The sequence below is a fragment of the Triturus cristatus genome, chromosome 6, assembly GCF_964204655.1.
Source record: "Triturus cristatus chromosome 6, aTriCri1.1, whole genome shotgun sequence".
Classification (NCBI taxonomy): Eukaryota; Metazoa; Chordata; class Amphibia; order Caudata; family Salamandridae; genus Triturus; species Triturus cristatus.
The window spans coordinates 1,144,760,449-1,144,785,448 of NC_140589.1; the positions used below are offsets into that span (position 1 = coordinate 1,144,760,449).

General features: G+C 44.0%; 1 protein-coding gene across 2 annotated transcripts in view; it reads right to left on the reverse strand.

The window, feature by feature from the left end:
• Positions 1-3,364: 3,364 nt before the first annotated feature.
• The window catches only part of SYNDIG1 (synapse differentiation inducing 1), a 660,915-nt gene continuing 639,279 nt past the window's right edge, over positions 3,365-25,000 (reverse strand). For both annotated transcript variants that reach the window (XM_085612065.1, XM_085612064.1), the window contains exon 4: positions 3,365-8,964. In XM_085612065.1, coding sequence (XP_085468191.1) covers positions 8,806-8,964 — 159 coding nt within the window. In that variant the 3' untranslated portion in view covers positions 3,365-8,805. The remainder of the gene's footprint in view (positions 8,965-25,000) is intronic.

Here is a 25,000-nt window from a genome sequence, read left to right on the forward strand (position 1 = left end):
TGTAAGCAATTTATGTTAGGATGTATTTTAGAAAAGACTAGGGAATGTATATGGAAAAAGGGTGATCCTTCCTTTAAAGAAGTTATTACAAGTGCAAAATCTTGTGAACGTTCTTTAGCATATGTTAAGTTATTAAAAATAACATTATTCAATATGACAGTATGGATGCTGAAAAGTACATGTGGTAAAAACAAAAAACATTGTTAGCAAAGATTTATTAAAATCCAAACAAAGTTTAATGAGAGTGTTTCAGATGTGGCAGGGTTTGGTCATATAGCCAACTTTAAAGAGTGCCGTGGTTGGAAAGTTTTTTCCAAAACATGTGGGAGGAAAGGGCATTATAATAGTTGTTGCAAATCAGATTGACACAAGAAAAAGAGAGATTGACTATATGATCAATGATATGTGTGAAGCAGAAATCTTCCAAAAAAAGAAATTAATAACAAAGGTCCTTATGAAGAGGTATGAATAGAGGGCCCTTCTGGCAAAATACCATTGGATTCTTGAGCAAAAATAACATTAACTCCTAATAATTTAGTTGTGGGCCAATCAAAAAGCAAAGAAAAATGATTCAAACCTGACAGAAGGCCAAAGGCTTATGGTGCTGAGCCTATTACTTTGATGGGATATTTTGGGGTAAAGCAGAGTGTGGCGGAAGGTTGGTTGCAGGGAAAATGCATATATCTATGAGAGTGTATTCTATTATTGGTTGGTTCCATCAACGGGACATAATAGGTAACCTCGATCAGCTTGAGAGAAAAGGTTGAAGTAGTTCAGGTTCCTGTTAAGACTTCCACTCATAAGGAGGATTTCCCAGATATTTTTAACAAAGGGTTTGGGTTTCCTTAAGAACTATCTCCATTTTATTAAATTTGAACATATGGCTAAGCCAAAAGTTAATAGAATAAGAAATGTGTCTTCGATTGTGAAGGATGCCATGGCCTAAGAAATTTGGAAGTTGAATAAATGGGGCCTTATTCAAGAAGTTGAGGGTACTGAATGGCTTTTCCTGTGGTGCTGGAATGCAGGGCTAATGATGAGCTGCAGTTATGGATTGATTTAAGAGAACTTAATAGGTGTGTGATTGTTGATCCTTATACCCCGCCCAACATCACAGAGATGTTGTGCTCATTGGGTGGCGCTTAGTATTTTTTTCTTTAGATTTAACGTCTGTTTATCACCAGTTCAATTTGTATACTCAGTCACAGGAATTAGCATTTTCTGATACCCCAGTTGATACTTACAAATATGTGAGGATGCCATTTAGGCTAATTTCAGATTCTTTGGTTCTTCAAAAAGCGATGGAAATTATTTTTTTTTAAAAGGAGTTGATGGTGTCACAATTTACCATGAAGATGTCTTGAAGCTTGGAAGCACCTGGGAAGAACATGATTCAAGACTGAATGTAGTACTGAAGAAGTTGGGAACAAGTAGACTGACTCTTAAGTCTGAGAAGTGTAAATATAACATTTCAGTTTGTGAGTATGTTGGTCTTAGAGTTACAGTGCAAGGTATACTACATGAAAAGGAACACGTTAACTCTGTTAAAAATATGCTTAATCCTGTGAATAAGGATGAACTGTTCAATCAATCAATCAGGGTTCTTATAGAGTGTGGCTAATCCCCCGTTAGGGTCTGAAGGCGCTGGGGGGCTGTTCTGCAGTTCAGTCAAAGAGCAACGTCTTGAGGCCCTTCCTGAATTGAGGCAGTGAAGGTGATTGCCTGAGATGTAGAGGTAGAGAGTTCCAGGTCTTTGCAGTGAGGTAGGAGAAGGATCTTCCTCTAGCCGAGGTCTTGCGGATCCGTGGGATAGTGGCAAGGGCCAGTTGGGCTAAGCAGAGATGTCAGGTGGGTGTGTAGAAGGAGAGGCTGTGGTTTAGGTATGCAAATCCGGTGTTGTGAAGGGCTTTGTAGGCATGCATGAGGAGTTTGAAGGTGATTCTTTTGTTGATGAGAAGCCAGTGAAGATCTCTCAGGTGACAGATAAACTGAAAGCTCGAGGTTACCCTAAGCGACTTGTCCGCAACGCTCAGAAACGGGCCTGGTATTGCCCTAGGGAAGTCTTGCTTACACCTAACCCCAAAAAAGAAACTAAAAGAATTGTATGTGTGACCACCTTTTCGGTTATTTCCAACCATGTTCGCAAATCTGTTCTTAAACATTGGCCCATACTAAATGCGGGTATGCTCAATCTAGAAAGACCATTGTTTGCCTTTCGTAAAAATCGAAATTTGAAAGACCATTTAGTGCGTGCTGCGATCCCCAGAATAGCACCCCCAACAACACTGAATGCCCATTGGGGACTGACGCCCTTGGTGGGTCACGCTAAGTGTGGTAATTGTAATCTGTGTGACTGTACATTGGAAGGCAAAACTTTCTCTTTTGGTAATATTGTCATTAATTCTAATGGTTTCTCGAACTGCAACACATGCAATGTGATTTACTTGATTCAGTGTCCATGCAACAAGAATTACATTGGTCAGACAACCCAGAAGATCAAAACAAGAATCGGACAACACCGCAGCAGGATCCGCTGTAATGTCCCAAATGCACCATTGGTTGAACATTTCAAACTGGCCAACCACCAAGACAACGAGATCAAATGGACAGTTCTACGAACCATCAAGCTGCCACCAAGAGGCGGCGATTTGGCACAAATCCTCAATAAAGAGGAGTTGAAGCTCATTATTCTTTTGGACACAATCCGTAACGGTCTTAATAGGAATGAGGACTGGTTGTCCCTTATTTAAAGAATCGTGATTTTTATTCGCAATTTCAATAATCTGACACTTGGCAAATATTCTTTTCCTGTCTGTAACTATTGTAATTTATTGTTGTCATTTCAATTGAATTGACCTGCTTAGCTGAATAATGCACTCCTCGTTGTTTCTTATTCCTATTTCTATCACTCCTTGATTACCAACACTGACCCAATATGGCCGACACAAATCCCCTCACGGTTGCCCATGTCCACACACACTGCACGTCCTGTCACATGACACGGTCGTGGTTGGTCACGTGTCTCTCCCGGGTCTGTTTTAGTAACTGTGCGTAGGTCTCCATCCTCACCCTGCGATCGTGCAGCTTATTCGATCTCTGGTAAGTCCGTGTCCCGTCCCATTACCCTCGCTCAATGGCCCCCCCTCCCTCTCTGACTCCCATACTACGCTTTTCCTTAGGCGCATCTTGGATTGTCAAGCCGCCCCACACGGAAGCCAATTATTCTTACAGCTCCGGTCACCCGTTCCTTCTGCACGCCGTCACGAACAAGTGGTGAGTCCTTATTCAAATACATTTTTTTCCCCCTTACCGTTGCTCAATTTTCCCATCCCCTTACCCTCTGTTCCCTCCCCTTCAGTACCAGCGATTGCCCCATTCCTTGATCCTCCTTATGGCCGCTGTACCTCCGGACAACAACTCCATCTCGGTTCCTCCCAATTGGTAGCAACGATCCCGTTCGCCTCCACTCTAGGTCAGTCTCCAGTCTCCCTCACTATGCTCATTATGCCTCCAATTCCACCGGATTGATTACCTCACGTCGCCGATCGGGTTACGTTATTACCGCCATCCACTTTCTCGCATTATGTCACCACACATATAGTTTACATCTCCTTGGCTATCTGTACCCACTTACTCTGTATTACTGCGGGCATTTTCACACTCCTAATTGCGGTTAACATTGTACCAGCCATTTTTGCACGCCGCTGATCGCGCACCGTAAATTCACGTTCCACAGACCTAACTCACCCCTCTTATCCTCTGGTTTCATTCTGCCATCGGTTCTTCACACCTAGTTTACGTACCGCCTCTCTCACCCTTGTAATTGAGGTGGGTGCACTTTTGCAATCCTCTTCCGACACCTTTTTCCTTACTTAAAATGTAGAACAAGTTCCTTCGCACTTGCAATAGCCTCCTCTGGCTCATGATTCACTTAGGAATTGTCGTGCATAACCATTGCCATTATTGAGTATTCTCAGTATCTATAGGTTGTTTTAATGAATGTTTCCTTTCTCTTTCTATCCCTCCCCCTTCATCTTTTCACAGGAATTGTACTCTCAGGCTTGTTAATTCACTAGTCCTGATGATGATCTATGTATTGTGTAAATAGATCGAAACGTCGTCGACCCTATGTACAAACATGCATGTTAAACACATATGTTAAAATTTGTGCATGAAATTGTACCGTCTTGAAAGCTTGCACTTGAATTCCTTATCGGCTATAAGCTTCTCTCTTCAGCCTGATAAATGTCTTTTATGTGTGACTGTTTGTAATTGTGTTAATTGTTGAAGGACGCAGGACTGTGTCCCACTCAATATTCACACGTATGTCTAAATTATCCGTTTTCTTGATCATTAAACTTCAATGTCCGGCTGGGCATTGCATAATTATATAGAGCCGATTCTGGTCTATATTTCTCCCATGTTGAATTGCTTTTGAAGGACCTATTGTTTTTCAAATTAGGAGATGCTGCTGTGGCGGGGGTTGTCCAGGATAAGTCTGGCAGAGGCATTCTTTAGGAGTTTTTGGTTGGTTCCGGCGTAGAGTGCATTGCCATAGTCGCGCTTGCTGCTGACAAGCAACTGGGTGACCGTTCTCCTGGACTCGGTGGGATCCCCTTGAAAATCTTTCAAGCAGACAGAGCGTGTGGAAGCAGGAGGATGAGATGGCGTTGATTTGGCAGTTCATTGAGAACGAGGAGCCGAGGATGATGCCGAGGTTGTTTGCGTTGTTTGTGGGTGTGGGGGGGGTTCCGAGCTCTGTGGGTCACCAGGAGTCATACCAGGCAGAGGGAACTGTTGAATTTCTCGGGAATGGGAGAATACTATAGAAAAAAAATTCTTCCGAATTTTTCAGAAAAAAAGTAAAACCATGAAACTGTTGTTGAGGAAGGTCACTGAGTTTTTGGGGAAAAAGATTTGTGAAGAGGAATTTAACAATGTCAAGACCTGTTTTTACAAGGCACCCAACTTGAGTACTTGTGAGCCACTTGGTGACATTATTTTGATGATGGATTCCAGCTCAAAGAGTTTTGGCTCTGTGCTCTTGCAAACAGTTGATGGACCAGCTAAAACCATTGTGTTTATTTTGTGCGGTTTAAAATGGCAGAACTAAATTATTTTGTCATAGAATTAGTAGCTTTGGCGGGTTTGTGGGATGTGCAAAAGTTAAATGTCATTTTGTGGGGTGGTCATTTTTAAATTAAAACCAATCACAAGCCTCTGAAGGAAGCCTTCACTAAGAAAGGAATTGATTTGAATTCTAGAAGAATTCACAGATGAATGGTAACTCTCCACAAATTAATTTATTTTCTGTCATATATTCTTGGTGCAAACAATTGTTAGCAGATTGTTTCTCTCTAGATTATATGTAATACACTCTTAAAATGGAGACTTGATCAGTGATTTTTGGTGAAGAAACCATTGAAGAAGAGGTAAATGCATTAAGGATTACAGGTAGCATCATTAAGGTAGAGAAATGGAAAAGGGAACTAGGTGATGAACAAGCATTGAACAGTGTGATTCTATTTAATGGAGGTTGGAAATATAAGGACAAATGTGATGAGAATGTCAAACGTTATTGGAACGTTAAGGAGGAACTGTGTTTGAAAGATGACTTCGCTTGATGTGGAGAGAAAAGAGAGTACAGTGCCCCCAAGCAGGTTGAGCCAATGCTTGATTGACAGTGCTTTTTCAAAGTCATCTGGGAATAGCCAAAAGAGACTCAATGAGGGTTACTGGTGGCCATGGGTGGATTTGATGATCGAAAGAAGTGTAAGATTCTGCTATGAGACCCTCAAGAGTGATACAATTCTGAAATGCAGAAACCAACCTTTGGTTTTGTGTGAACTCACATCTGGACCATAGGTAGGCATAGAAGTGGATATTATTGTCCAAATCAGGATTTCAGCTTTGGATTATTATGTTTTATGTTGCATTGGTATGTATTCCAGTTGGCCTGAGATTGAGATAGTGAATTCCGTAGAAACATTTGATGTCATCTGTTTTCTTGATGAGCTTTTTAGTAGGAAATGTTTTCCCTTCATGTCATTGATGAGGTCAACTCTATCTGTTGGTCGGATTCTCAAATGTGTAGTAGAAAGAGTTAACGTGTAAGAAAAGACCATTATATGCTTTGTAACATTACATTTGTCGATATGTCCTTATAAAAAGAAAGCTGAATGTAGAGGGGAAGAAAGTGTAATTAAACTTGAAAAGGGGAAGATGTATGGTGTTTTAAAAATGCAATTTCACTAGAACTTGTTGAATGTTTAGGCTCAGTCTGCAGTTCGAGGTTGTAAAGAGCATATGTTAACCGGCTGCTGAGGTTGGTTAGATGTAATCTTAATAAAGGTTTACATCAGTACTTTGGATTCCCTGCATTATTCTTCAACTTTACATAGACATCTGCTTTTCTGCTAAATTTCTGAGAATTATACCCCACTGATTGGAAATTGTCAGGATATCTAACTTATGAAAAATTCTGAAAACATGAATGACCACAAACATTGTTCTTTGTTTTTAATTAGAACCTCTGAGCTCAAGTAATATTACATTTCTGCTATTCCATACACTATAAAACTAGAAGGTTTCCAATTTAACCAACCCATTTTCCAAAGTGATTCATAAATGCTGCCTTGCGTAATCCATGATGTCAAAAACATCTGGCATGTTTTAAATTAAGTATATACATTTTTGTACAAGATGTTTGGCACATTATAGACAAAAACATTAAACCTGTAGAGACTATTCTGACCTGCAATTCTAGGTCCTAGGTAACCTTTCTCATTCATTCAATAGGTCAAATATTTCGAACCCATACAAAAAATATCATTGAAATTTATGTTTCACTGTTGTGTTCACCTGTTCAACGAGTTGTCTTGGATGTATTCAATCAGTCCCAAAAAAAGTATTTCAACAGTCAAAACAAGGAGTTGAATAAAATAATCCTGTTGGGCAGAGTATACAAATCCTGAGCATGAATTACATGAAAAAGTACAGTACATAAAGGCAACTTTGCAAACATGATCTGTGCTCCTTCGGTGAGAGTGTATCCAAAATATTTTTCATTCCCATATAGGAATCATCACTGCACCAGCTACAAAAAGCCCAGGAATAGAGCACATAAAACCCTTTCCTAGGATGTACATTGAAAATGTGTTTTCCAATGTTTGTCTCGTTAACAATTGCAGCCAGAGGTGTAGCAAAGAAATGTGAGCTATAAGAACAAGGCATGTTGTTTTTGCCATTTTTCATTGATTGTTTCTCTCCAACCAGTTTAATTTGGAAACATTCATGGGAAGGCAGGTAGTCTTACTCATGTGACAGATAAATAGTCAAGTATTGAACCATGGGTTCCATCCAATGTCTGAGGCTTCGCAGTGCAATGAATATGTATCTATAATGACATGCACCTCGTGATTTGTTCATATTTCTTTACATGAAAGGTGGCAACCTTATCAAGCTAGCGCCTTGGATGTCTGTGAAGTTAGACTTCAGATCTAATTGTAAGAGTGTAGGTTGCACTACAAAAAGTGATTATGATGTATGAAGATGCAAACCTTTGTGTGAGGTCATGAACTAACAGTCATCCAGGAGTGGTCCACGTTATGCAGGATTTTGAAATACATCGCAACGATAGCCGCATGAGTAAAAATGAAAATTCAAAAGTGAGTTTTTGCATGAAAATATAGCTGCAAAATATAGTTGTTTATGTTGCTGCAGTTTTTACTTCTGTATGCATGCAATTGCGTGTAAAATTGACCACTTTTATAAACCTTTTGAATTACATTTCGGAAAACACATTTAATAACCAACTTACAGGTCTATCTCTAAATATTTTAAATCATAACCTGCACTAAACTAAATTTTTGTATCCAAAATGCGCCTCACCTTCAGATATGTTTGCTTTAGTATTTTATGCTGTTTAATAAATGTTCATTTGTTTTAATGACAGTGCGGAAATATTATATAAAACGATCTGTCACTGTTCCCAAAATGTTTTTCGCTCACAGTCCACAACATCTGGAGTTATACTCTGCACAGACTTACTTTCAGACTTACATGTAAATGCCTATCACCACACACACAAGCAGTAAATCAAGGAGCCACAATGACTTCATCAGGAGTCCCATTTTCACACTTAGGAGCCTGTAACGTAAGCAGCTGGTTATGGACTATACAGTGGGCACTCCCAGTCATTGTACCGGCACGTGCAATGATAACAAGTGCTGATGTTCCCTTAACTTAGCAGAACAAGTACTGAGACATTTTTGCACAGCACCATCTTTTGCTCCTATCAGAAATGTACAGTCAAGACAAACATGATTTTAGAATCTATGAGGCTGTGGATAAAACACACACGTCCTTCCCTTTCACAATTCCACCCACGTTCCTTGGTGCCGTGTTCATTCCGATTTGTTGTATTGCTCTCTTATATATACACTGCAGTGGCCAACCTGTAGAGTGTAAGAATGTAAAATCCTTCTGAACAATTGATAACGTTTTTCTCCATATAGTTCTTTTGTCTTCCATTTTGGGAAGAATCCTTCTTGTAGATAAGATACAGTTTAGTGCACAAATGATAACTCACATAGCCTTGTAGGAAAAAAAAACAGAGGCAAAGCAAAGTTTCTTCCATGGCTTGAACACTTTCACAAGGAGTTTCCCTTTACCCATCCACAGAACACACATGAAGGGTTGCATCTGGAAGAGTTGAAAGAGCACAGTATTTCTGAATGTAGTGTATACATCATGTGGAGCGTTAGCTGATACTCCTAGTCACCTCCAGCAGCCATTTACACAGTTTTATAAGTGATTGTTTTTTGAAAGGTAAGCGATGAGGGCCACAGCCACTCCCACGTAAATCCCAGTTCCAATGGTGATTGACAGCACAGCCAAGAAGAGTGCTCGTCTTGAGCTGGAACTTGCATGGTGGAAGTCTCCCTTAGCTACAGCTTTGTTGGTCTGTAAAAATAAACAAAAATCCAGGTTTAGTGATAAATTACATGAATGTTGCAAAACTTTACAGTAATATATACTTTGCAAAATGTATTAAGAAGGCACATATTTATCTATCGACTTTCATTGCGTATAATGAAAACATGTAATGCTGATAGTTAAGCTTTCCCAAAGGTTAGTGTTCTATAAATTAACTCCATGGACCTTTCAACATAAAACCTCATAGCTCTAATGGAATAGCACTCCTTACAAAGGCATGCATTTACAACGCATGCTATTACAACGCAAGTCATTACAACTGCGCATTGTTACATCGCATGCCATTACAATGCATGTCGTTACAACGACTTGCTGTATGGGAGACGCTGGAGGTTGGAATAGTATAATTTACTATTCCCAACTCCAGTGTGTGCAACAGTAGGGAAGGTGCTGGATTGACAATCCAACAAATCCAACACCTTCTGCCCCCTTCAGCAAGTCGTTATAACAACTAGCATTGTAATGGCATGTGATGTAAGAATGCGTCGTTGTAACAACTTGCGTTGTAATGGCATGCATTGTACATGATGCATTGTAAACATTGTTTACCCTCTAATGTGTGCCTTTAATCATCCCAAGGAAGATTGTAGTTTAAATTGCCTATCTTTTAATTCAAGTTAATCTCCATTTCATCATGTCTCAATTAGAGTGACTTTGCAAACAGTTATTCTCACTGAAAAAAAATACTCACCTGACACAGTTAAGGGCCTAATTTATTTCAAAACTGAAATTATGATATATGATTTTTTTATGCTATCTTCAACATAGAGGCTTTCACACTCACCTGCCACCTAGTGAGCTATCTATTAAGAGAATCCTTTTTATGCTGTTTTTGCAGTGGGACTAAAGGGGCGGCATTGGTGGGTTTTTTTTCGAATTCTTATGAGCAGTAGGCCACAGGAGCATTATTTTGTTCAACTAGTGACAAAGTGGTCCAAAAACTGGCTCTTGATGTCTCTTCGGAAAACATCAGGCTCTGTGATCGGTTGGCTCAGAGGTCACTCAATGTACCTTGCCATTCAAAGTTCTCTATGGTATATATTACACCCCTTACAGCTTATTTAAAGTTCAGTTCAAGGAAGACCTCTAATTGCTACTTGCCCCACCCTACCATTTTTTGGGACAATCAATTTTAATAAATTGAACAATTAGTTACAGGTGGATGTTAGCTGGTATCAGGAGCTAATTGTGTTGGACCACTCTCATAGGATACCTCCCCGTTAGGTAGGTATTTATTTTTGCCCCATTATAGTTGCAAGGCTGGGTATTACCAGAGTTTGGTTTCAAAGCGAACCACCTGCCCTAAAGGCTGTTGGCAGGAATTCATGTTTGCCTGTGGGTAGGTGTTCACTGTCATTCAGAAACATCCAAATGTAGGCAATTTACTTGAGCTGTGGTAACCGGTTAGGCAGTGTTTCCCTCCTCTCTTTGATGGCTACCTACATGATGTTTTATAAAATCTCATATAGGAGTTTTAATTCTTCCTTTATGTTGGTATATTTATGTCTGGTCTAGAGGTATGACAAAATAACTTTTTAAGATCTGTATGTAATGCTGCCTGTTTACAAAGGAATTTTATATGTAATGCTTTTCTATTTTTTGATACTTCCTAATAAAACAAGGAAAACAACACTTCAATATATACATTAGGGGTGGGCGGAATTTGCAAAATTGACTTTTGCAAATTATCGCGAAAATGTAAAAAATCTCCGCAAACACGCGGAAGTATCGCGAAGATGCGGAAGTTTTTTTCCCGCCCGTTCGCGGTATTTTATGCGTGGTCGCGGCTCGCCAACTTACCCATGCGGTTACTCACGGGCGCGGCCATCTTGTTTTCACTTGTCTCATGGTGCATGATCGCGAGAAGAAAGACGTGATCGCGTGATGAATGACGTTACTGCGGGCGCGAACTGTCGCGAGACAGCGCAAATGGCTACCAACGATGCAACATCTTGTGGAGAACGCGACCGGATCGGGAAAACTTGTCAGCGAACGCGGGGATTCAGGAAAGGCGATCGCGCGCACGCGAGAATATATTATTTTACGGCGCGAACAAGCAAAATATTTCCGGTAAAATGCGGATTGCGGAAATTTTGACATTTTCGTGCTCTACGCGGAACGCGAAAATGTCAAATTATCGCAATTTCCGCGAGCGGAACGGAATTTTAGCCCAGATCTAATATACATTTGATTTGTCAATTGAGGATTTGCAACCTTTGGAACTTATGGACTTCTGATAAGCCAAATAAAGTAATACATTCAGGTGTCACATTGTATGCCTGCAGAAATTGAGTCACGGGTTCAGCTGCAGTATCAAACGCAATGTAAAAGATGGATCTAACCCAGATCTGTGACGGGGTGAATGTTTGATTTGTGCAGCATTTTGTCCATCATCTGTTCTTTTTGCATTTGTCACCCTAAGTAGGAAGGGTATGCCCACACGAGGATCTCGTGCTCACTAAGCTACCAGATTCAAGCTAGTGGCTGATGAGGAGTGATACCCCAAAACCAGTTAAAGGATGCTTGTTTCCAGTCCTGGCAGGGCCTGGCCTGGCAGTTCGGGCTTGACTGTTCCCATAGGGAGCAGAGTCAAGACTGATTTGCATATGGCTGAGTGCAAACTGGAATGGAATGGAGAGCAATAAAAGATGGATTCAACCCAGATCTGTGACTGGGGGTTAATGTTTGAATTGTTCATCATTCTGTCCATCTGTTCTTTTTGCATTTGTCAGCCTAAGTGGTAAGGCTATGCCCAAACGTGGGTCCTGTGCTCACTATGCCACCAAATTAAAGCTAGCATGGCTGATGAGAGGTGATACCCCGAAACCAGTCCCATCATGCTTGTTTCTGGTCTAGGAAAGAGCTGGCCTGGCAGTTCAGGCTGGACTGTTCCCATGGGGAGCAGGGCAAGACTGATCTGCATAAGGCTGGGTGCACACTGTAATGGCATGGCAAACAATAAAACTATGGATTTAACCCAGATCTGTGACTGGGAGTGAATGTCTGATTTGTTTAGCATGCCGTCCATCATCTGTTCTTTTTGCAATATCAAACCCAGCTGGAAGTCATTCAAGCCATTTGCTGTTCATAAGGACAATAAGGAAACTACTTTAGCAAACCTTTCTATATTCCCACAAATGTTCCATTGTGTTTTAATTGAAAGCTCTAGATGAATCCTAATCTGCCTTTTTAGTCATTTAATTGTTATATACATTGTATGCACAATGTGCAGTTTGGATCATTAAGTGCATGCAAAGTATAGATCCTGAATATGAAGGGGATTCCTTAGTGGTTCATCTTACAGCAATGGGTGTAGTAATCTGTCAACATTTGCCAGACATGTCAGCCTCAGGGTAGTCTTTCCCCAAATGCTTTGCCTGCTTGCCTCCAATTTTGCTGATCTTGTTTTGTTGGTTTTAGGACTCTGGGTGCTTTACCACTGCTAACCAGTGCTACAGTACATGTGCTCTCCCTATAAACATGGTTTGCTTTACTTATCCACAATCGGCATATTTAATTTACTTATAAGTCGCTAGTAAAGTGCACAGAGGGACTGTACATTTAATGCTACTAGTGGGCCTGCAACACTGATTGTGCCACCCACATATGTAGCCCCTTTAAACATGCCTCAGGCCTGCTACTGTAGAGCCTGTGTGTGCAGTTTACACTGCCATGTCGACATGGCATTTAAAACCCCTTGGCAAGCCTTAATCTCCCCTTTTACTACATGTAAGTCATCCCTAAGGTGGCACTAAGTAGCCCATACCGCAGGGTGCTTTGTAAGTAAAAGGCAGGAAATATACTTTTAAGCTTTACATGTCCTAGTAGTGACGAAAAATATGTTTTCTCTACTGTGAGGCCTACACCTCCCATAGGTTAACTTGGGGATTTCTTGGGACATCTAATAAATGTAATTTCCAATTGGAAGGAAGTAGAGCTGTCTTGTTTAGTACCTACGGAACTGTAATGATAAATGCTCTTTAATGGTAAAGTCATTACAATTTTTAAAATGCCACTTTTGAAAAGATTGAATTTTTCTGCTCTTAACCCTGTGTGCCTGTTGCCTGCCTCCAATACACACCTGGGGTGAGTGACAGCTAGACCTTGCGCATTTTCTCTAGACAGCCACATAAAATGGGAGCTTAGGTGTGAATGATAGGCCAGCCACATCTTGATGGGACATCCTGTGCAGGATGGGAGGGAGGAGCTGCGCACAGCGTCACACTTACAGGTTGTGTCCTGTTCCCACACAAAGGACTACTTAACCCCCTGTAGTGAGTTTGGAGCCATGGCAGGAAGGGAAGGCCTCTGTGCACTTCAAAGCCCCTCTTTGAAGTCTTCCTCACTTCAACGGTACCACTGTGTATAAGAACTCAACTTCCGAACCTACCAACTCAGTACACTTCTGGACCTGTGTATACTCTGCTAGGAAGAAGGAGGGCTGTGCTGCTGAAGGCTTGCCAATATTATGGACTGCTGCTCTGGAATAACTGTTTTTCTGCTGTGCTGACCTGCCTGCTGCAATCCTTGCCTAGTTGGCAAGGACTAGACCTGCACCACTTGCACCCAAAGTGGCTCCAAGGGATTGCTATATTGCCTTCTGTTCTATAGTCTCAGGGAAATCAAAGATTTCCAGCCGCCCTGTTAAAGCACCTGGACTCTGTCATCTGTGAGTCTTGCCCTGCCAAGTGGTGCACTCCAGTCTTGGGCTCTTGGAAGTGGATATAAAGTGATGTTCCAGCAGAAATCAATGCCATGATGCCGTTGCTGTGCCTGGAACCGTTGCATCTACCTCGACGACGATGCATCACTGTGAGGATTAAGAGCATCACACCGCCAACTGAGCAGCACATTGCCTCCATTTCTGATGCATCCTTAACTTTGTGTGGCTCATAGCCGATGCATCACCTTCTTCTTGCGGTTCAAAGACAACGCATGGCCTCTTTGCTTCTTGTATCCTGGCTCCGTAGATGATGCAACTAAGGTACCTTGCAGAGGGTCAAACATGCATCCTGTAGTCAGCCTGCACCCTATCGTGGTTGGTGTGAACTTTTGACTTAGTCCCGGTCTAGCATGACCAGATAGTCCTGGTTGACACTTTATGCTTTTAAGCAATACATTTCAGTTTATTCCTTAAATATTAATAACTCTGGTTCCACTTATTGAATTTTTTGTTGTTTTGGTCTTGTTTTGTTCATTAAATTAAACCCTATTTTTCTAACCAGGTGTGGTATCTTTTTGTGTGGTGTTTTCACTGTCTTATTTTTTGAAGGTTTGCACAAATACTTTACACATTGCCTCTTAAATTAAGCCTGACTGCTCTGTGACAAGTTTGCAGAAGGTGAACACAGGTTAATTTAGGGAGGTGTATCTGACTTACACTGACTAGGACAGTATTCCTGCTTGGACATGGTGCATACCTCTGGCAACCAGAAATCGAATTTGTAACATTACATACATTTCACTCCACAGTTCCTTGCTCATCAGGCTAGCCAGGTCTAATTTGGTTAAAAAGTGGTTATATCTGGTTAACTCACCACATTTTAATTGGATGTCTTTGTTGCATATTAATGAGATGACACACAACAGAATGTGATTAACATGATCTCAATTCAGAGGTGCACAAGGTTAATATTGTGTAAAAATATACTGGAAAAATGTCTTCATAAAAATATTGTGCTTTAAGTGTTTCATATTGTATTTTTGAATATAGTTGTATAAGGTTGATTTTTTGATTAATGTGTAATGTTTTATGATGTTTGGTGTTTTAAGATATGAATATGTTAATGTTAGTTGACTAATGTTCTTAGTAATGTTTTAAAGTTTTGGAAATACGTTTAAAGTTTACTTTTTGAGTATGTTTTGATTTTAATATTGATTACTGGCTCATTATTAGATTTGTAAAGAAGCAGGACAAGAAGACATTTTAATATATAAGTCCCTCCTGGCAGACCTATTGTTTCATCCCTGGGCAGTGTGTTTGAAAACATTTCAAAATATGTAGACCATTTTTTGATGTAATACCTAATTACCTTACCATCGTATGTACAAGATACTAAAGACTTTTTGTGTAAACTGGAGAACATCAGATGGGATGCTATGTACACCCTTATCACTCTTGATTTAAACTCCGTATACACCATAATAGATCATGATCTAGGGATAAAGCCCTGCTCACAATTCTTGAAAAACAAACATATCAGTTACTTGGAACATACCTACATGCTCATTTAAATGATGCACCAATGGTGATCTGTATAAACAAACACTGGGCACAGCTATGGGTACATGTTTTGCCCCTAGCTTTGCCAACCTGTTCCTGGGCCTTTGGGAGGAGGAAATACGAGGTAATGCCACACTTTGTACTGACTTCCAAAAAGTTGTGTTATGGTTGCGTTACATTGATGACCTCTTTGTACTATGGAAGGGCAGTAAACAAGAAGATATTAACTTCATAAACAAACTTAACAACAACACATACAATATAATGCTTACACACAACATAAGCAAAGAGTGTATTGATTTTCTGGATGTCAGGGTTGAGGCACGACAATGCACACTTCGGACCACCTTGTTTCGCAAAAACACGGCATGTAACAGCCTCCTTCATGCCCTCAGTAGCCACCCAGATACTCTGAAATAGAGTATTCCATATGGGGAACTGCTGAGGGCAAGAAGGAACTGCAGCAGTGATGAGGCATACCAAAAACGAACAAGGGATCATGATCTCAAGATTTAGAGACCGTGGATATCCAAAATGGGTACTCAATCTAGCAATCTCTAAAATGAGTTCTATTAGCCAACAACAAAAATTGGGCACTAAAATCAGGGCACCAGATACCATTGGTACCAGGGTAATCCTCATGTACAATAGAAACTCCCATAAAATACACAAGATTTTGGCAGAGAAGTGGGACATCCTTAAAAGTAATCCCATTGTAGGCAATACCATCAGTGAGAGACCTAGAGTCACATACAAAAAGGGCTGGAGCCTTAGAAATATGCTGGTTCATGGGGACATAACTGAAATCAGGTCTTCGGGGGCACACTATCTCAAGGGCTTCTATCCGTGCAGTCATTGTAAAGCTTGCCGCAATAGCTACATGGTCAAGGAGTTTACCATACCAGGCTCCAGTAAAAGTAGAAACATCACACCGTTTTTAACATGTAGCTCTAACTTTGTGATCTATGTCCTTGAGTGCCCCTGTATGATGAGGTACGTTGGTAGCACCACTTTGATGGTTAAGAAGGGAATATTACAAAATCTACGAGCCATCACCAATAGGGACCCTCATTATCCTATAGCAAGACACTCCCAGGAGTACCATCTGTCCAGCAACTCCCTTCTGCGCTTCTTTGCCATTGAACAGGTATACATGGGCCCTAGGGGTGGCAACAGGTTGCTAAAACTACGTCAAAAGGAATCAAGATGGATACCTGAATTAGATACCAGGTATCCTGGAGGTCACAATCTCGATGAAGAATGTAGCAGCTGAAGACGTTGTTCTTCCTCCATAGTCTGTGTCTAGAATAACAGTTGATTTTATCTTTATATGTACAGGTATATTTACATATGTATTTTCAATATTTACATTTTGTTTAACTATTACCGCATGCTGTCGGACACTTTACAGGTTCCCTACCCTTTTCTCCCCCGGTCCAGGGTGTGCACTCCAATATAGATAAGAGTTTATTTTCTTCTTTTCGTTTTTTCACATTGTTTCTCATTACTGACGTGGAAGCATAGCTTTTCCAGACTAATTTATTATATTGCCATTGGGAAGACAAGTTCCCTTCAGTATACACTGTTTCACTTTATGCCCTTTTTCAGGGCACTACAGTGTGGTGCCCTTAGTACTTGTTCCTTCCTCCGCCTTCCCCTTTTGATGCTCTTTTCTTCTCTGCCACTTGGCTCTAGTATTTTTCCTTACATCTGACTTTTCAGAACGTTTCACTACGCCACTTGGTGGTTTACTTCCCCGGACTTTAGCCTATGGACCGGCACCAGTACAGTCCTGCAGCACCATTTTTTTGTAGGCATCTGAGCCTTCGATGTGCGGAGCCGGAATACAATATTGTTCACAATCTGGCTTTATGTGGTATTTACTGTGTCCGCCTTGTGCTCTAGACTCACAGCATCTCTGGGGGTACCCCATTACCTTTTGCACCTGTCAATCACTAAATGATTATTTGCAGTTATTTTGGGGGGACCACTGCATAAATTGTTACAAGACTCATTTATCTGAATGTTTATTAAAAACTTCTGTGGTGTTGGAACATGTCATTTCATGGTATTTTATACCGTTTATGTAGGCGTATTATTGTACTGTGCTAAGATGGCCGCTATTTTGCGTTAGTTCTTTCATGATTTGCAGAGGAAGTCCTTTGTCTATGTCTCCACATTTCTATATAATGCACTTCGAAACTTTACTCGGTGTGTGAACAAGACAGTTTTCTGTCGAAAAGCGTAGCCTTTGAGTAATAAAACTTGAGCGAGCAAATTGGTCTCTGAGTGTGCACTTTACTGGATTTCGTTCTTGAATATATATATATTTATATATTCTAACTTTTTTGCGATTTCTTAAATTTAGGTGGTTAATTATATTAATCATTATGCATTTTAATTGTTAAATAATTTAATTGATGTATCAAAAAAATGCTACTTACATTTTTTATTGTTTAATTTGATTATTAGTTAGGTATTTCCTTTAAATCTTCAATTATTTAATGTTTTTTCAAAAATGATTAATGTTTTATTTTATTTGGATGACGGTGTTATTATGATAATTATTTATTGATTAAATTAATGTATTTCCTTTATTTTAATGTTATATTTTAGTTTTGTTAAAACTATTTTTTTACATTTTATTGTTTTGTTTTATTTGTTATTTTTAATATCATTTCACTTTTTTGTGGGTTGTTGGGATTGTAGTGGAGTAGGGTGAGAACAAACAGTTAAAAATTATTTTTAAAGCAATTTTTAGAGTTTTTGGGAACCTATCAAAAATTGTTTTTTAAATAATATTTAATTTTTTAAGAATATTTTAACTGCTATTATTTTCAATATTACATTTTCAAGTTTAGTTTTTTAAATATTTTGAAATTATTATATCATTATTAGCACAACTTGAATAATGTAACTAATCATCTGTGAGGGTATCCGGCACTGATGATCCTGTTGTGGGGGTGGGACTCAGTCAAACAGCAAAGTCTTGAGTCCCTTCCTTAAATCAAGCAGAGAGGGTGAGGTCCGGAGGTAAAGGGGTAGGTCGTTCCAGAACTTGATCGCGAGATAGGAGAAGGAATGACTTCTGCTGTAGCTTCGACATATGTATGGGATGTGGGCAGGAAAGGGAGGCAGAGCGCAGGTGTCTGGAGGGTTGATGGAAGTCCAATTGGTGGTTGATGTATGCTGGTCCTTTGTTAAGCAGGGCTTTGTTTGTGTGGATCAGCAACTTGAAGTGATATCTCTTCTGAATGGGCAGCCACTGGAGCTTCCTGAGGTGGGGGGTGATGTTGGTCCGCTTGGGGAGGTCGAGGATGGTTTTGACCACCGAGTTCTGTATGGACTGTAGTCTCTTCAGTATGCGTGAGGTAATTCCAAGAGTCCGATGCCATGGACCAGTCAGCTGGTGACTAGTGCTTGGGTGATGGTGTTCTGGTGTTGATGGAGAGCCTTTGAAGATCTTGCAGAGTGTGAGGAAGCAGGCAGAGGAGACCGCGTTGATCTGGTATTTCATGGTGAGCTTGCTATCCAGTATGATGCCGAGGTTGCGGGCATGGTCTGTCAGCGTGGGTGAGGGTCCTAGTTTGGGAGGCTTCCAGGAGTCATCCCACGGGAGTAGATTTTCCGAAAGATCACTACTTCTGATTTGGTGGTGTTGAGTTTCAGGCAGTTGTCTTTCATCCAGTCGGTGATGTTCAACATGCACCTGTGATAGTTGGCCCATGTGTTGGAGGGTTCTTCCAATAGCGAGAGGATGAGCTGGATGTTGTCGGCGTAGGATATGATGTTGAGCCTGTGGGATCTAATGAAATTGGCCAGAGGCATTATATAGGTATTGGACAGGGTGGGGCTGAGGCATGAGCCTTGAGGGATGCTGCAATGCTCTTCTGTTTGGTGGTGAAGGGAGAAAGGAGGATTCTCTGGGTTTTTCCAGTGAGAAAGGCACAATCCACAATATATATTTTTCCAACACATTACCTACTGTTGCTTAGTTGTAGTGATAGTGTTAAATCTAATCCCTCCAAAGTCCAGCTCTTTACTTACAGTTGCTTAGGTTGTAGTGGGAATAGAAACCCCCCCCCCCCGAAGACCAACTCTTCCTACTGTTGCTTAGGTTGTAGTGTGAATAGTAAATTCCCCCCCCCCCCAAAGATCAATTCTTCCTACTGTTGCTTATCTTGGAGTGGGAATAGTAAATCTCAGTCCATCCAAGTGATAGCGTTTTCCCTACTGTTGCTCAGGTTGTAGTGGCAGTGGTAAATCTCATCCTTCTAAATTCCAACCTTTCACTAATGTTGTGTAGGTTAAAGTGGGAATTATAAATTTGACCCCTCCAAATAACAACCCTTTACATATTGATGCTTTGTTTGGAGTCAAAATAGTAAATCTGAACACCCTCAAAGTCCAAAGCTTTTCCTACTGTTGTATAGGTTGGAGAGAGTTAATAGTAAATGTGATTCCTCTCCGACTAAAGTCCCAATCTTTCAATTACTGTTGCTTTGGCTGCTTAGTAAAGCCCACCCCTCCAAACTCCACTGTTGCCTAAGTTGGAGAAGAAATGGTAAATCTTAACCCTCCAAAGCTCAACACTTTCACTAATGATGTTTAGGTTGCAGTGTAAATAGTAAATCTGACCCCCGCCAAAGTATGATGAATTCCCAACTGTTGCTTAGATTGGGGTTAGAAAAGTAATTTTTTTTTTTTTGAAACCGTTTATTGCAATCTCAAATATATACAAGTATGGGCCTACAACCTTCCGGCCGGCCGCTAAAGTGACAAAAGCACATGACATACATACTAATAAGGCACTTGGCTTTGCATAGACGATAAAGCAGGAGGTATCAACAACGTGGGCCACATAACTCTGAACCCACAATACGGTTTCGTTTTCTACAACACAACAACATAAAACCACACCCGCAAGGCAACCCACGATCAAAAATGACGACATGTGCTCCTCAAGTGGGGAACCCCAACCATCTAAAGAAATCCAGAGGGGGGGAGGGAAACTGATCCAGGACTGGGAGAACAATGTGCCCAGGGCTGAGGGAGGGGGTCAACTATGGGGATGGAGCTGGTGACGCGGGAGGCAACAACGGCGGCTCGCAAATACCCCCGCGGTAAGCGTTCCAGGGGCCCCATATCTTCACCCATGCCCCAGGCTTACCCCGCGCCACATATACCACCTTTTCTCGGAACATGCACCAATCCATATGTTCTTTCCAAGCCGACACCGCCGGGGGCCTCTGAGATCCCCACAGCTGAGCAATGTCACGTTTAGCTATCATATATCCCAGAGTCACCCATCGCGTCTGCGGAACCGAGTAATCAGTCGGTTCCCACACATTCAGCAGGCATCTCCTCGCTTCAGGCAACAGCGCGACATGTGTAACCGCTCGCAGGACCTCATGCACACCACGCCAGAATCGCTCCACCCTCGGACATTCCCACAGAATGTGTAAAAAAGTCGCCAAAGCACCACACCCACGCTTACACAATCCATCCTCGGCATAGCCCATACGCTGAAGCCTTGGCCCCGTCATATACACCCGGTGGAGTATCTTAAGCTGGACGAAGCGAAGGCGAGCCGGGATGGCCACCTCCTTCGGAGAGGCCACCGCGGAAATCCAGTCCTCGTCGTCCAACTCCAGCCCATCGGCAACCCAAGCCTCGCGGAGGCCAGTCAGTAAGCCCGAGCGGTCATTTATCAATTTCTTATAAATGAGGGAGATCGTGCTGTCCGGAACGTGGCCATCTAGCACTCTATCCTCCAGGGGGGAGGACTCCGGGATGGAGGCCACGTCTGGGAAGACGGAACCCAGTGCGTGACGGACCTGCAGGTAGCGAAAGTATTCACTGCCCTGCAGCTGAAACTCCGCCTGCAGCGTCTCGAATGTCTTGAATCCTCCCCTCGTCCAGAGATCTCCCACTGTACTGATGCCTATCATGTCCCACCTCTCGAAGCCCTTCGAGGTCCACAAAGAGCCAAGCCTCTCCGACGCATACAACGGTGACGCCCGGGTCAAACGGTCCTTCCATCCCATAGCTGCATTAGCCACGTGCCATACTCGCACCATGACACGCGTGGGTCCCGTCAAGCGGGAATCGGGCACGCTAGTGTAGAGCGCTCGATTGTAGTCGCCACCGGGCAGGAGCATTTTGTCCATTTCAAATGCCGGGTTTAGGGCGGGCCCATAGAAGCCGTGATTAATTGCAGCTAACTGGGAGGCCCAGTAATACCGCTTAATATCCGGGAGGGCAATCCCTCCGTCGTACCACGGGAGCGTCAATTTTGCCAGGGCTATACGCGGCCTCCCGTCCCAAAACAGACGGCGCTGTAAGCTTTCCACCTCACGGAAGTAGCGCGCCGGGACCAAGTCCATAGTGTTCTGGAGAGCGTACAAAAAGCGCGGCAATGACATCATCTTGAACATTGCCGCCCGGCCGAGCGGCGAAAGCGGCAAGCGCCGCCAGCGCGCGACGTCCTCCTTCAAGCGCTGGAGGGGGGGAAGCAAGTTTCGCTCGTAGCGGGCCACCGGGTCCAGCGTGATATAGACCCCCAGGTATCGAAATCCCTGCGAGGCAATCTGGATCGGACAGCCCCGAGGGAGGACAGGAGCCTCCCCGGAAAGCACATAGACACAGGATTTTGCCCAGTTGATGACAAGGCCAGAATTACGGCCAAAGGAGCGCAGAACATCGACCAGGACAATCAGTGATTTGCGCGGGGAGGCTAGGTACAAAAGGATATCGTCAGCGTAGAGGGACACGCGGTCCTCATACTCGGGGGTCCAACGGAGACCTCGGATAGAAGGGTGCCACCGCAGCCACTCCGCCAGGGGTTCCAGGGCCAATGCAAAAAGGAGCGGCGACAGGGGACAACCCTGTCGCGTGCCCCGTCCCAGCACGAATGGGGCCGAGACTCGACCATTCACCACCACCTGTGCCAATGGGTCCGAGTACAACAATTTGACCCAACTGATGAATCCCGGGCCAAATCCGAATTTCGCCAACATCGCCCAGATGTAGGGCCACTCGAGCGTGTCGAACGCCATGGTGGCGTCCAGGGATGCCAAGATGGCCGGCTCCCGCACGAACGGAACACGCGCGAGCACCCCGTGCAAGCGCCGCAGATTAAGGGCCGTATTGCGATGGGGAATGAAGCCGGACTGGTCTTGGTGGACCAAATCGCCCACCACGCCGACCAGCCGGTTAGCGAGCACCTTGGCGAGGATTTTAGGCTCCGCGTTTAAAAGCGAGATAGGCCGGTAGGATGTAACCCGGTCCCGCGGTCTGCCCTCCTTGTGGATAACCACGATGGTAGCCAGACGCTGGTCCGGCAGGAGGGAGCCCCGCGAGTGAGCCGCAAGGAACATAGCGCGGAGGTGGGGTGCCAGTACGTCCGGTCGCAATTTATACAGCTCGATAGGAATGCCGTTCGGGCCCATGGCCTTGCCAGAAGCGACCGAGCGGATGGCGAGGGCAATTTCGTCCGAGGTGGGGGCGGCATCCATCAATTCCCTGTCCTCCATTGAGAGGGAGGGCAGCGCGATGTCACGCAGCAGGGCATGGGAATCCTCCTCCGGGCAGGGAGAAACCGGGGAATATACCTCGCGGAAATAATCCGCGAAGCAGGAGACAATGCCTTCCGGCTCAGTGACACGTACACCATCCATTCTTTCAATCAGCGGGACCACACGACTAGCTCTCTCCTTCTTATCCAACCACGCAATCAACTTACCAGCCTTATCACCCACATCATACAATCGCCCCTGTTGCTCTCTGCTGAGGCCCCTGGCCGCCTCCGTGACGAGGGACCTATAGGCCGCCTGCTTAAGGTGTAGAACGTGCAGCGCAGCGTCAGTCACCCCACTCCCCAGACCACCCTCCAGTTCAGTGATTTCGGCCTCCACTCGGGTCACCTCCTCCTGTGCGCGCCTCCGGGCATGGGAAATAAGGGAGAGGGCCTCCCCTCTAAGCACAGTCTTGAAAGCCTCCCACAGGGAAATGGCAGACGGGACAGACCCCACATTCTCCTCAAAGTACCGTTGCAAGGATTTAATCAAATCAGCACGAATAGTGGGGTCGCGCAAGTACCAGGCATTGATTGGAGCTACCCTGCCCTCCCCACTCGGGAAGACATCAAAGTGCAACAGGAGTGGGGAATGATCTGAAATACCCCGCGCCAGGTGGCGCACCTCCCCCACTCTCCCGGCATAGGCCGCAGGAACAAGGACATAATCAAGCCGCGAAAGGCTACCATGGGCCCCCGAATGGAAGGTGTACTGCAGCCGAGCGGGATGCTTTAGACGCCAGCAGTCCACCAATCCCAGCGTGTCCAAAAGGCCAGACAGCCACGCTTGTGCCCGGGGGAGGTCCCTAGGGGGATAACGATCCAGAGTCCCAGAAGCCACCGCATTGAAGTCCCCCCCAACCACCAGAAGCCCCCCCGGAAGGTCAAGCAGGAGGCGTCCCAGGTCCGCAAAGGTGGTGGACTGTAACCCCGGTGGGACGTACACTGAGACGAAGACGACTACCCTGCCCTCCATTCTCCCCACCAAGACAGTGTAGCGTCCCCTCTCATCATGGCGCACCTCGTCTATTTCTAGCGGGAGCGAGGTCTTGACCATAATGCCCACCCCTCGCGAGCCCGATGTGAAGCCCGAGTGGGCCACCAAACGATAACCACGTCTATTCATGGCACAATAGGAGTTACCAATGAGGTGTGTCTCCTGCAAAAAGACCACATCAGGCGAAATCCGTTTCAGATATTGCAGGACCACACCCCGCTTAATCCTATCACCCAGTCCGTTAACGTTCCAGGACAGCAAAGTCAGGTCCCTACCCCCCATCACATACAGAAGCCATCATTTGTCCCCCCGAGAGCATCTCAAAAAAACCAATACAATAAAGGGTTTGCCTTGCGGTAGAAACGAACCACACCCCACCCCAACCCACCCATCCCAACAGAACTCCCCCCACCCTGCACCCCTGCATGAGCCCAAACAGCCCCCCCAAAGTGCAGTGTGCCTGTCGCCCCATGGAAAGAAAACTAACTAGTCCCCCAGAGGAGGAGGGAGATCCCCCAAGAGACCCCACACGACCTCCGCAGGAGGGGAACTTACCCTAACAGTCAATGGTGACAATAACACAGTCCAGAGCAGGGCTTACCATTAGTCCCTCAGTCCTGATCCGGCGGGCCCTCCCCACCAACCGCTCCTCCCCCACCTCCCCGGCCCCGATCTCCGGGCAGAGTGTCCAGCCAGTCCCCGGCCGCCTCGGGACGATCAAAAAAGTGCGTGCGGCCATCCACCTCCACCCTCAGCTTAGCCGGAAAAAGCATCGCATATTTGATATTCAGGTCCCGTAGGCGACGTTTGACACCGAGAAAACTCAGTCGCTGCTTTTGGACCGCCGGAGTAAAGTCAGGATAGAAATTGATATCCATATTGTCAAGTCTGACCGGCCCTTGTAGCCTGGAGGTCTGCAGGATAGCGTCCCTGTCCCGAAAATTGAAAATCCGGGCGATGAGAGGCCTCGGAGGGGCTCCGACCTTAGGCCTACCCCCGGGGACCCTGTGGGCACGTTCCACTGCAAAAAATTTACTCAGCCCCCGAGGCTGGAGATGGGTGAGGACCAATTCCTCCACGAACAGATCCGCTGCCTCTGCCTCGCGTCCCTCCGGCACCCCGATAATGCGGACATTATTCCTCCGGGCCCGACCCTCGGAATCCTCCAGTCTACGATGCATCAGGGCGCTCGCCTGGCCAAGCCTGC